The 12920-nt window shown below is 44.7% G+C and overlaps 1 protein-coding gene and 2 non-coding genes across 4 annotated transcripts in view; 2 read left to right on the top strand and 1 right to left on the bottom strand.

Annotated features, from left to right (window-relative positions):
* Positions 1–12640, bottom strand: part of Ranbp10 (RAN binding protein 10) — a 74710-nt gene extending 62070 nt beyond the window's left edge. The window contains exons 1-2 of one of the 2 annotated variants that reach the window (XM_047528917.1): positions 12368–12640; positions 11473–11584 (exon numbers count right to left, since the gene is read on the bottom strand). In XM_047528917.1, coding sequence (XP_047384873.1) covers positions 11473–11584; positions 12368–12602 — 347 coding nt within the window. In that variant the 5' untranslated portion in view covers positions 12603–12640. The remainder of the gene's footprint in view (positions 1–11472; positions 11585–12367) is intronic. The other variant, XM_047528916.1, reaches the window with a different exon arrangement.
* LOC124967649 (U6 spliceosomal RNA) lies at positions 476–582 on the top strand. Its single transcript, XR_007105571.1, has one exon. It is a non-coding gene; the product is annotated as a U6 spliceosomal RNA (small nuclear RNA).
* Positions 1044–1117, top strand: Trnaa-ugc (transfer RNA alanine (anticodon UGC)). Its single transcript has one exon. It is a non-coding gene; the product is annotated as a tRNA-Ala (tRNA).
* Positions 12641–12920: the final 280 nt, after the last annotated feature.

Below are 12920 nucleotides of genomic sequence, written 5' to 3'. Positions count from 1 at the left end.
AGGACTTCTTGACTCTTATACCCTCCAGATATGTACCAGGCTAGAAGAAAGAGAATATTCCTTTCCTGTCCTTTCCCACTAGTCCTGAGAGAAAGCTGGGAACACCACACACAGGGGACCCCTTTGATAACAAGTCTGATGTTTCCTTCCTGCCTCTGGAAGGAAAGCATCTGAAGAGTTTTAAAATGATAGAAATACTTCAGAGCAGCACTCAGACATAACACCCCTGACTCTGAAAGGCTGGCCTCACGTACTCCAGCTAATTCAGGTCTTAGATTTCATTCCACATCTCAGGTTCCCTATCAGTAGAGAGGCTGGTCCAGAGGGCTTCTGAGCTTCTTCCCAGCTCTGACCTAGACACTTCAATTCTGGGCAGAATGTCAATAATGTCTGTGTACTACTGCAAATGTTCTATATCCAGATGCAAACTCAAGATGAGGAAGACCTTGGAAAAGCAATCAAAAAGTCACCAAGGGTGCTCGCTTCGGCAGCAGATATACTAAAATTGGAATGATACAGAGAAGATTAGCATGGCCCCTGCGCGAGGATGACACGCAAATTCGTGAAGCGTTCCATATTTTTTAGATAAGCCAATCTCAAAAATCCAAAGGATGAATGATATTGCTAATAAGTGGATGATGACACATAATGGGGGGTGGGAGGGGTTAGTGTTAGGGTTAGAGTTAGGGTTAGGGAGGGGGGCAAGAATGGAGGAAGGAAGGACTGTATAGAGGGAAAAGAGGGGTAGGAGGGGTGGGGGGGAAGGGGAGAAATAACAGAATGAATCAAACAACATTACCCTATGTAAATTTATGATTACACAAATGGTACGCCTTTACACCATGTACAATCAGAGAAACAACATTTATCCCATTTGTTTACAATAAAAAAAGAGAAAAAAAAATTAAAAAAAAAAAAAAAAAAAGTCACCAAGGGCTGGGGAGATAGCTCAGTTGGTAAAGTGCTTGCCTTACAAGCACAGGGCCCTGGGTTCGATCCCCAGCACTGCAAAAAAAAAAAGTGAAAAGTGAAAAGCTCGGGCTGGGGAGATAGCTCAGTCGGTAGAGTGCTTGCCTTGCAAGCACGAGGCCCTGGGTTTGATCCCCAGTATTCCCCAAAAAAAAAAAGAAAAGTCACCAAAAGGGGCTGGGGCTATGGCTCTATGGTAGAGTGCTTGCCTAGCACACATGAGGCACTGGGTTTGATCCTCAGCACCATATAAAAATAAATAAGATAAAGGTATTGTGTCCTTATACAAAAAAAAAAAAAAAAAAAAGTCACCAAGAGCATGATGGTGCAAGTCTGTAATCCTAGCAACTTAGGAGGTTGAGACAGGAGGACCCAAGCTAGAGGCCAGCCTCAGAAGCTTAGCAAGGCTCTAAGCAACTTAGCAAGACCCTGTTTCAAAATAATAAAACAAAAAGGATCAGGATGTAGGTCAGCAGTAAAGTGCTCTGGGTTAAATGCCTAGTACAAAAAAAAAAAAAGTCACCAAGAAAGGGCTCAGGTGTAGCTCAGCAGTGCACTCCTGTAATACCAGCAACTGAGGAGGCCGAGGGAAAAAATAAAAATAAATAAATAAAATAAAGGTAAAGGTATTGTGTCAATCTACAACTAAAAAAATATTAATACACACACACACACACACACACACACACACACACACACACAATGAGTTATCACTCCACAACTAGGATGGCAATATTAGGAGGAAGGGAGGGAGGGAGGAAGAGAGGGAAGAAGGGAGGGAAAAAGGGTCAGCAATGGGGTAGAGAAATTAGAACCTTCATATATTTCAAGTGGAGTACAAAACATTGCAGCTACCATGGAAACAGTTTGGTGATTCCTAAGAAAGTTAAACATAGCATTATTATTTGACGTAGCAATTCTACTGTTAGGTGTACACCCTAAAGAATCAAAAACAGATTCAAACAATAAGTATACCAATGTTCATAGAAGCATTATTCACAACAGTCAAAAAGCTGTTTGTCCCAAGTGTTCATCAACAGATACATGGATAAAGAAAATGTAGTATGTATATATACAGTGGAATATTACTCTGTCATAAAAAGGAATGAAGTTTCTTGTTGTAAAATACTGTCATGTGTATAAAAATAAAGAAGATCAGGAGCTGAGGTTGTAGTTCAGTGGCAGAGTGCTTGCCTAGCATCTGTGAGGCACTAGGTTCGATCCTTAGCACCACATAAAAATAAACAAACAAACAAGGGTGTGCTGTCCATCTACAACTAAAAAAAAAAAGCTTTTAATTTAAAAAAATAAAAATAAAAAAGATCCCAAAAGTTAAAAAAAGGAATGAATTTCTGAGAGATAGGCCACAGCACAGAGAAACCTTGAAAATACTGTTACATGAAACAAATTAGATACAAAAACACAACTATTGTAGGAATACATTTATATGAAGCACCTAAAATAAGTAAATTTGTAGAGAGAAGTACATTAAATTAAAGGTAACCCCTAGGAGCCAGGCTTGGTGGCATACAGCTGTAATCCCAACTAGTCAGGAGGCTAAGGCAGGAAGATTGCAATATGGAGTCAAGCATGGGCAATTTAGCAAGACCTTGTCTCATAATTTAAAAAATATAAAGAGCCAGGTGCAGTGTCGCATGCCTATAATCCCAGCAGCTCAGGAACCTGAGACAGGAGGATTGCAAGTTCAAAGTCAGCCTCAGTATAAGGGAGGTGCTAAGCAACTGATTGAGATCCTGTCTCTAAATAAAATACAACATAGGGCTGGGATGTGGCTAAATGGTCAAGTGCCCCTGAGTTCAATCCCGGGTACCCAAAAAATAAATAAATAAAAAGGGCTTGGTATGGGGGTGTAGTCCAGTGATAGAGCACCCCTGGGTTCAATCTCCAGTACCACACACACACACAATAAAAAACAGGAGCTGGGAGGAGGAAGTAGAAAATTACTGCTTAATGGGTACAGAATTTTTGTTTGAGGTTATAGAAATATTTTGGAAATAGATGATGATGGTTGCACAACATTGTGAACGTAATTAATATCACCAAATTGTGCACTTCAAAATGGATAAATGTCAGGGTGCAGTGGCACACCCCTATAATTCCAGCAACTCAGGAAGTTGAGAGAGGAGGATACTAAGTTCCAGGCCAGCCTCAGCAACTTAGCAAGACCCTGTATCAAAATAAAAAGTAAAATAAAAGTGGCTGGGGATATAGCTCAGTGGTTGGGCCCCGCTGGATTCAATTCCCAATACTAATGGGAAAAAAAAGGGTATGTGGCACATTTTATGTTACAAATATTTTACCACATATACACAGAGTCACACCCCTACAGTTCTACATGCCAGCATAAGCCTCATCTGGTTTTTCCTGATTAGACAAGTAGGGCCCAGGCACAGAGTTCAATGGAAAACATCAGAGTATTTGTATTACAGCCTCATGTCAGGATCAGAAATAAGAAGTCCCTCTCTGCTAGCATAGAGCAAATGAGAAGAGCAAAGAACACAGATCCAGTTCTTTTTACTTTCTACCAATTTCTTCTTAGAAGGAAGGTAGATTTTATGGGCTGGCAAGCCCACAGGCATTGTTAATACTGGTTGCTTAAGATACACGAACCAATGACTGCGGGACTTGAACATTTTAATTTAAGATCCATCAATGGGATATCTTCAGACCCACAAAGCTCTGGTAGGAAGTGATGAAGATTTTCAGAAAAAAGAAAGAAGACAAGGTTCTCAGCCTCAGGGCTAAGTTGGCTCTTGAGGGCTATGGGAAGGTACCAGCTCTGCTGTTCACCCTTTCAGATGAAAGAACCAATCACCACTACCTCCATCCCAGACTTCCAAGGAGCTCCTGGGATCCCATCTGCTAGTCTCATCTTGATATCTACACCTTAGCCATAACTCAGCAGGGTGGCAATTTTGTTCCTATCAGAACTTGTCCCAGATAAAAGAAATCAACAGTCTCTACAACACAGAGGACTCTGAGACAGTGGCTACAAAATAGTTTTAGAGACAGGGTCTTGCTGTGTTGTCCAGGCTGGCCTCAAACTCTGAGGGCTCAACTAATCCTCACACCTCAATCTCCCAAGTAGCTGGGACTACGGGCATGCACCACTGCACCCAGCTCTGTTCTTAAAATGTATACCATGTCCAGCATTGAAAGAGCCCATGTATTTTTTTTTTTTTTTTTTTTTTTTTTTTTTTGGTACTGGGAATTGAACTCAGGGGCACTCAACCACTGAGCCACATCTCCAGCCCTATTTTGTTTTTATTTAGAGACAGGATCTTACTGAGTTGCTTAGTGCCTCGCTGTTGCTGAAGCTTGCTTTGAACTTGTGATCCTCCTGTCTCAGACTCCTGAGTCACTGGGATTACAGACATGAGCCACTGAGCCTGGCCTATGTATTCTTCTATAGTTAAAAAAAAAAAAAAAAAAAAAAAAAAAAAAAAAAATTATCTAAAGGCTCTGATGTAGCTCAGAAGTAGAATACTTACCTATCCTAAGTTTGATCCCCAGCACCATAAGAAAAACACAAAACAAAACAAAACAAAACTTCTCTAAAAGTTAAAAAAAAATGTGTGTGTGTGTGTGTGTATATATATATATATGCTGGGAATTAAAAAATATATTTTTTTGAAAAAAAATTATAATCATTTGCAGACTGCTGACACAACAGTTGTTATGAAACAGAGTATTCTATAAAAAATAGTGCATGCCAATTTCAGACCCAAGGCTTCATAAACTAGGCTGTAACCAGTTCTGCTCCACCAACCATTCCCTGTGCTTCTTTCCTCTTGGTTCAGCTCTGACTTGGCACTGTCCTTGGACCATCTGAGCACAACTACTTCTCATCTTTCAACTACCTTTACCCGGAGGGCTGGTAGGTTTCATCCCATGATGAAACTGATCAAAAAATTATAACTGCCTGGTACACTGTACATTGAGAAAAATTCTGGGGCTTTGTCTGGACAAGAATGAGTGTTGTTATCAATCAGTAATGTTTGCCATGAAAGCTGAGGGTATGGGGGAGGGGGCATTTGAGTCTTGACATTTGCCATTCCTGATCTTAAATTAAACTTCCCTGAAATCCCAAACTATCTCTAAGTCCACAAGAGAGGAGAGAAAGACAGGTGGGAAGAAGGGGGCAAAGAACTTCCTCAGCCACTCCCCCATATCCCTGGACAGTTAAGTGCATCTTGTTCTGGCCCCTTGAAGACAAAGGGACCAGGCTCTGCTCTTTCACCAAGTCCTCCACCTTCATTTCTTGAAACAGCAATGAATTCACATTTTGGTCACAACACAAAAACGCCAACAATCCTGGAGCTACAAAGGAGTTTTACATGAAGGCTGGGGATGTAACTCAGAGGTAGAGCACTTGCCTGACATGGGTGAGACCCTGAGTTCAATCCCCAGAACTAGAAAAAAAAAAGATGGATTTTGAACAGAATTTCTGGAGAGGCAGAGAGCCATCCTGGCACTTGGACATGGTTATTCACCCCTCTCCCAATGATGAGTCCCTTCTTTCCAACTTGACCACAGAGACCCCCTATGGGGCCCTTTATTTCTTTCCAATGGCCCCAGAAATAGGAACAGCACACAGAGCCTGCTACCAAAAGCTAGAAGTTCATTCTCTGTGCTCCAACCTGGTGAGTCCCTGCTTCCCTCCAACAGAGAATCTTCATTTCCTACTGACCCACCTAGGGAAAAGAGCAAGTATTCCAGAGAATGAAGAAACAATGAGGGTGGGAGGGGAGATGAGAAGTGAATTCTAGGAATTCCTTGACCAAGGAAAGTCCCAGTTATAAAAAAGCAGCCATACTCTCCACTCTCAGCTCACAGGTGGGATCTGGCAGCATCAAGTAGGGAGATCCCATCAGAAAAGTGGACACCATGTAAACTCCAGTTCTCTCACCTCATGCCACAGCTACATCCCAGTATGCCCAAACCAGACCAGGACTTTAACCCCAAACACTGGTAAGCTATGCAATACTCCAAGAGATTCCAGAGCCCAAATATTTCAGGTCCCAAGAAAGAGCATGTGCTAGGGTTGTAGCTCAGTGGTAGAGTGCCTAGCACGTGTGACATTGGGTTCCATCCTCAGCACCACATAAAAATAAATAAATAAAACAAGGGAGGTATTGTGTCCATCTACAACATAAAAGAAAGAAATAAAGAGCACACTGGGTTACCTAGGAAGAGACACAGCCCAAAGCTCAGCATCTACCTGTGAGGTCACCAGCTCCAGGGGGCAGTCAGGGAGAGTTACCTTAGGCAAGGACACCAACTACACCTCAAAGCAGGCAGGACAAGGCTTTTGTCAGTCCACAGATAAGCAACATACATACAATACACAGACACTGGACTAAGAGGACCCTAAGTGGAGGACCAGCCACAGGCTGTCTCTACATGGGAAGGGTCTGGGCTCAGAGGCTTTCCAGACCAGGAAGACAGCAGGTGAGATCTTAATTAACTGAGTGGCTAAGTCTCCATGGAAAATCACTTTGGGTGATCCTGACTCAGGAGAGGAAAATGGATGTTAGACATAAAACATGGATGGTGCTACCTTTCAGATATGAGTTAACAAAACCAAACTACCAGAGAATTCTATACAAGCACAGTCCCTTTACCTCTGAAAACCCTCCCTGGTTATCAATCTTCAGCATCCCTCCCCTGTATCTTACTACATGGGAGAAAGGTCAGCTGAGAGAGAGAAAAGACAACTGCTGTGAGAAAACCATGCCCAAGGTCAAGGACTTAAAGTCACTGGTCCCCTCTGGACAGAGCTCTCAGGCATAGGGGCCTGGTAAACCACATCAGCAGAGTTCTTCCCCAGCTCTTCCACACACTGTTACTGCCCTTAGGACAAAGTCCATGATCCTCGGCTTCAGCATACAAGGGATTTTTTTTGTTTGTTTGTTCTAATTAGTTATACATGACAGTAGAATGTGTTTTGACACATTGTACACAAATGGAGTACCATCTCTCATTCCTCTGGCTGTACATGGTACAGTCACACCAGTAGTGTAGTCATACATGCATATAGAGTATAGAGTAATCATGTCCATCTCATTCCCTACCCTCCCCAACCCACATCCCCTTCCCACCCCTACAAGGGATTTCCAATCTAGACCTTGACTACTTCTTGCCCTGTGCCCATATCTTCTCGTTGTTGCTGTGTTTTGACACAGGGTCTCACTATGTTGTCCAGCCTTACTTAAAATTTCTGGGCTCAAGCAATCCTCTTGCTTCAGCCTCCTGAGTAGCTGAGACTGCAGTCATGCCACCATGCCCCACTTTGCCTCCACATCTTTTTATACATTGTGTCTTCTGCCTGAAGCATCTGTTCCTTACTTTGTTCATCTGGAACACTAATTCCTCCTTCTATTAAGCATCATCACCTCTTGTATGAAGCTTTCTCCAGAGGTGAAGAAGGAAACCTGGGCCACCCTGGATGGTACATACCCCATCAGCTAACCCTTTCTGTGTCACCCTGTGAGGTTACATGCAGGGGCATTGTCTGTTTCCTCTCTAGACAGACCTCATACTTATGTCCCTAGGGCTCAGGCCGGGGGCAAAATGACAGCTGTATAGAATGAATGGATGGACACACTGACTGCTGTCTGACCACAGAAGGTCAGCTAAAGGAGCAAGCAAAAGCTGGTTGATTGTGACCAGAGATCCCTGCGCAGGGCCCCAGCTGCTGAGAATACCCCACCCCTTCTCACACCATCCAGCGATCTAGTCCAGGCTTGCTGTTCTTGTGTAGAGCCACCCATCACATGTCAGGAGGTTTCTGCTGCTGGGATGATGTTACAGTCTATTTTGAGGGTCACACTGGAGCATCCGTCAGCTGGGCCAGCCACACCCTCCATGTGTCATCATTAAGAGCAAGGGATACCCACAGGTCTGTAAACTCTGTCTAAAGAAGCTGATTCCCCACCAGCTTCAGCTTCCTCAGCTTCAGGGCCTCTTTGGCTTCCTGGAAAGATCAACCTGGATGCACCTTATCTCCTGGCACCACTGGCAGGGCTCAGATGCCTCTCACCCCATCAGACCTGCTCCCAGTGTTCACAGCTCTGGTGACTCGGCAAAATGCAGCCAAAACCCATCAGTCTGTGCCAAGCTCTTAGCTCAAATCTCCTTCTCCATAGCGCTCCCTCATACATGGGGAGTACCCAAAAAGCCCAGGACCCTGACATGGAGCTAGTTACTTAATGAACTCATAAGTCCATAGATCCAACCTACTGGAAAACCCCTACTTATCCTTCATAACCATGCCCAGGCTCTGCCTCCTCTTGCAGAGAGACTTTCAGTCCACTCTCTGCTCAGTAGGCTACAGGCTCCCTGAGAACAAGGCTGATCTGCATTGGCTCCACACATAGCACAGGGCCTGGCACATAGTAGGGAAGAATATAAATGAAATGAAACCTTTCTGATCAGACTAGCTTAGTGTATTCTTCTACAAAAGACATCATGAGAACAGCTAGGCACAGTGGTACATGCCTGTGATCCCAGAGATTCTGAAGGCTAGGCAGGAGGATCACAAGTTGGAGGCCATCCTTGGCAACTTAGCGAGACCCTGTCTCAAAAAGGGCAGGGTATGTAGCTCAGTAGTACAGTGCCCCTGGTTTCAATCCCCAATACTGGGAAGGAAATTAAAAAAAAAAAAAAAAAAAAAAAAAAAAAAAATCATGAGAACAAATGCATTTCTAAAGAACCATGACACTAAAAACTGGATTCAAGAAGACCTCTACAAAGGAAGTATACCCAAATCTACAGAAAAACAAGTTTACAGATTCAATGAAACAGTAAGTCAGTAAAGCTGTGAACAGAGCATGCCAACTCCCCTAGTCCCACTAAGCAATGAACATCTTCCAGTTCTGTCCCCCAACACTGAAATTCTATAGGCTTCCAACAGGACATTCCCTTACTTTAACCCAGGAAAGGAATGCAATAGCAGCCACAATGGGGAAAGGCAGCAGCAGCATGGACACTTGTACCTAGGATCAGATAAGGACATCTGACAAATTAGGCTATTCCATTGCACATCCTAAGCCCTGTAGGCAGGACAGGCCACCAAACATTCCAGGGACTAAGGGCTCATCCACAAAACAGGTACAGCATCATTTGCTCCAGTCAGGCCCGGTGGTACACAATTGTAATCCCAGTGACTCAGGAGGCTGAAGAAGGAGGATCACAAGTTCAAGGCCAGCCTCACCATTTTAGCAAGACCTTCAGCAACTTAGTGAGACACTGTCTTAAAATGAAAAATAAAGACTGGGGATGAGCTAGGGATTAGTTCCATAGTAGAAAGCTTTCCAAACATGCATGAGGCCCTGGGTTCAATCCCCAGCACCACAAAATATTAAAAAAAAAAAAAAAAAAAAAAAAAGGACTGGGGATGCAGCTCAGTGATAAAATACCCCTGGGTTAAAAAATAAAATCATTTGCTCCATCTGTTTCCTACAGACGCTATGAGAACCAAATTATATAACATGGGAAAGTTACACAGCTGGTTAATGCTTGGGTCACATACCAAACAGGGGTCAGAAATACACCTCCAACACTGACCAGAAAGAGGAAACAAATCTATTACTGTTTGCCTGCCCTATAACTGCTCTTGGCCTCCTTAAAACCACACAAAAGGACTGAGGGTGTAGCTCAGTGGTAGAGTGCCTGTCTAGCATGCATGAGGTTCTGGGTTCAATTCCCAACACTGCCAGAAAAAAGAGTAAACCACACCTGATCCATACCAACATCTGGCTATATCTCAACCTAGAGAAGGTTTCTGGGGATTCTACAAAGCAACAACAAGGGGCCATCCATACATACTCACCCTCTAACAGTGGTCAAATGAAGCAGAGAACCACAAGCCTACATGACCAGGGACCTTTTAAAACTGAGGCTCCCAGATGCACACAACAGCTATATTTACCACATGTAGAAATGCTAGAGATAGAAACTGAAAAAGATGCCCACCTTTTGTTAGTCTTGTAGGCAACACTATAGTCAATCTAACAGAACAGAGTCTTTTCCAGCAAGATCCACTTAAAACTGAAATATTAAAAGTCAAAGGAATCCAGGCCTCTAAGTTAAACATTTCCCTTCTGAAAAATGTTCTTGTCTCTCAAAGCTGTTATCTATGATAAAGACTACTGAGAAAGTGGTCTATTTCCCTCTCTACAATTTTAAGAAAGATCCCTCAGTTTCTTTGGCAATGTGAGACTCTAGCACCAAAATCCTAGTCAGTACTATAACCATTTTTGAGATGCTTATTTTAAGAAGTCATTCTCATTCACACTAGTCCAAGCAAATTAAATACATTATTAGAGGGTGGAACAGGAAAATTAGGGCTCTAGAGTCCTCCAAAAAATATAAGTTTCCTATCTGTTAATAACTAGATGGGGATAAAAGGGAAAGATGCAACAGCTTTCCGTGATTAGAATCTCAAAATCATCAAATGCTAGGATTAAAGGCACCTCAGATGGTGGTCTAGCTCCCCAGAGTGTAGATGAAAAGACTGAAGTCCCAAGATCTACCCAAATCCACAGAGCCCTGCCAGGCAGGGGAGTTACAGCCTCCCTGAAACAGGCTAGGCTCTTACTCTGGCAGTCCTGCCCCCAGCACAGTCACTTGGTCAGGCATTTTGCACACACAAGGGGGACAGTTCCTAGGAGAGAAGAATTATTTTAAATGATAGGAAACGCACACTCAGGGTCAGCAAGTGGGGCTGGCAAACTTCCTAAACCAAACCAAAGGTCTGATGAAGAAAGTTTCTCCAAGTCAGTTGCAGTCACTTTATTTCATAGCTTAAACACTTTAAACATAGTCACTGGAAAACAGGGAAGAGTGAGAGAAAAAAGAGACTGAAAAATGTCCCCTCTGATATCCTGTGCCTGCTTTGATCACCCTAAAGTAGGGAGTCTCCTTAATGCTGACTTTAATAAGGACCTTCCTAAAGCTGGTCCAACTGGTGTTCAAGTCCCTACACTGAAAAACAAGTTTATGAGCAGCAAGGTCACCTGATTCTGACCATGTGTATGCTATTTACCCTGAGATGACAGTGGCCACCACAGCTTTGATGAATGCTGCAGACTCTATTATCCCTTTGAAGAATACAGGGGCCTCTACATGACTAAATCCCATAAAAAGGAAACTTGAGTGGTAAAGAAGGGAAGTCACAAACACCACAAACTGGTGGGGGAAACCTCATTCTGGACACTGAATTATTAATGTAAACTTGTTACTCGTGTCCCTGATCTGTGAAGTAAAAAAGTTCCCTGTTTTACCCACAAAGTGCCAACTTGCTGTCAAGGCCCACTGCTTAGACTTGGCCATGCCCATAGTCCAGGGACAGACACAGCCCAGACCCAAGTGGCTTAGTAGTTTCACATAAGTCACAAATGTCAACCAGGAGACCTCAAACTCTGACCACAGAGAACAACTCAAATGTTGGGGGGAAGAGGGTGGTAATGAGGGACTTACCCATCTCTTCCTTTGCTGACAATCTTCACTTCAAAGTAATAAATACCACAGGCAGCAGGTATGGGGTGGGTGGCACGCACTGAAGCTGCATCTTTGTGATTTTTGCCATGACCTAATGGGGCAAGGAAGAAATTTCAGCAGAAGGAAATGAAAATGGAAGGCTCATTCACTCTGCTCCATGGTAACTTCACCCCTCCTTGGCAAGAACAAACCCTTACACAGTCCAAGGAATAATTATACAACTGAGTAAACAGATAAACCTCCCACCTTTGGCTCACCTCCTCCTGAGACTAGCAGCCTGACTGAGCCACATCCTCCACAACAACAAAACAAGGGTACAGTCAATGTGGGTGCATGTGAGAGATACCTGTGTGCTACTGGCAGTCTCTCCACAATCCAGGCAGCCCATCTGGGAAACCAGGGAAAGGAGGTGCAGACAAGGAAGTGATCTCCACCACCAACTTTAGCACAGAACCCCAGGCCCAGTCTAGGATAACCGGCAGGCAGGCCAGTCCAAGCACCACTGGCTAATGAGGGGGACGTTACCACCTCCTTTTGCAGACTCCTGAAACTAAGTGGAAAGGGGCCGAACTGGAATTGGAGCAAGCCCACAACAAGTACGACAAGTAAAAAGGCCCTAAAGTGAAAGGTCCAGCCCAGAACTGGGTTTAGACACCTGTTGCAGTTCTCTTAACGTCGGGTGTCTCAGGGCTAAGCAAAGCAGGCAGTAAACACTCGGCCTGGTCAGTCCCACCACTCTGGACACTCCGCAGTGTCTAAGGCCTAGCCCGGAGCACCCAGGCAGATAAAGGGACGAGATGAGGCAGGGGCCGGGCAGTAGAGTCGCCCTGCAGACTCTCTGGACTTATCCCCGCCAGAACAGACAGGCCGATACCTTTGTAGTGGACGCGGAGGTTGCCCTGGGAGAGGCCGATGTAGTTGTACTTGTCCTTGGGGCTCCAGGAGCGCGGCAGCGGCGTCTCGTGCTGGTTGACCGCGGGGTACAGGCGCTGCAGGCGTCGACTCAGCTCCTGCTCTCCGGGGGATGGCAGCCCACCCCCAGCGCCCCCACCAGTGGAGTCCCCAGCCTGCGGGCTCCCAGCTCCCGGGTCCGCCGTCGCCGCCGCCATCTTGGAGGGAGCTGCTATTGTGTCACTGGGGGCGGGGAGGAGCGCGACCTATCCGCCTAGCTCAGCCAATGGTTCACGAGCCTCCCGGGGCCGCAGGGAAACTGAGTCCGAGTCGGGCACCTCTCTTTGGACACTGCCACACCTCGCCATATTTCGGACTCCATATCCCACAATGCAGAGCTCCACAGAGGCGGGCCAATTAGAGCTGAGAGGGAACTTCGGGAGATGTAGTACACACCTGCTCAGTCATAAGCCTGTCTAACTGAGAATTCAGACCACCGAGAACTACAATTCCCGCCGACAGGAGCGGTTCCCCGG

This window comes from Sciurus carolinensis, chromosome 16, assembly GCF_902686445.1.
Source record: "Sciurus carolinensis chromosome 16, mSciCar1.2, whole genome shotgun sequence".
NCBI classification, from domain to species: domain Eukaryota; kingdom Metazoa; phylum Chordata; class Mammalia; order Rodentia; family Sciuridae; genus Sciurus; species Sciurus carolinensis.
The sequence above is the reverse complement of the archived record's forward strand: the minus strand, read 5'-3'. Positions and strand labels throughout refer to the sequence as shown.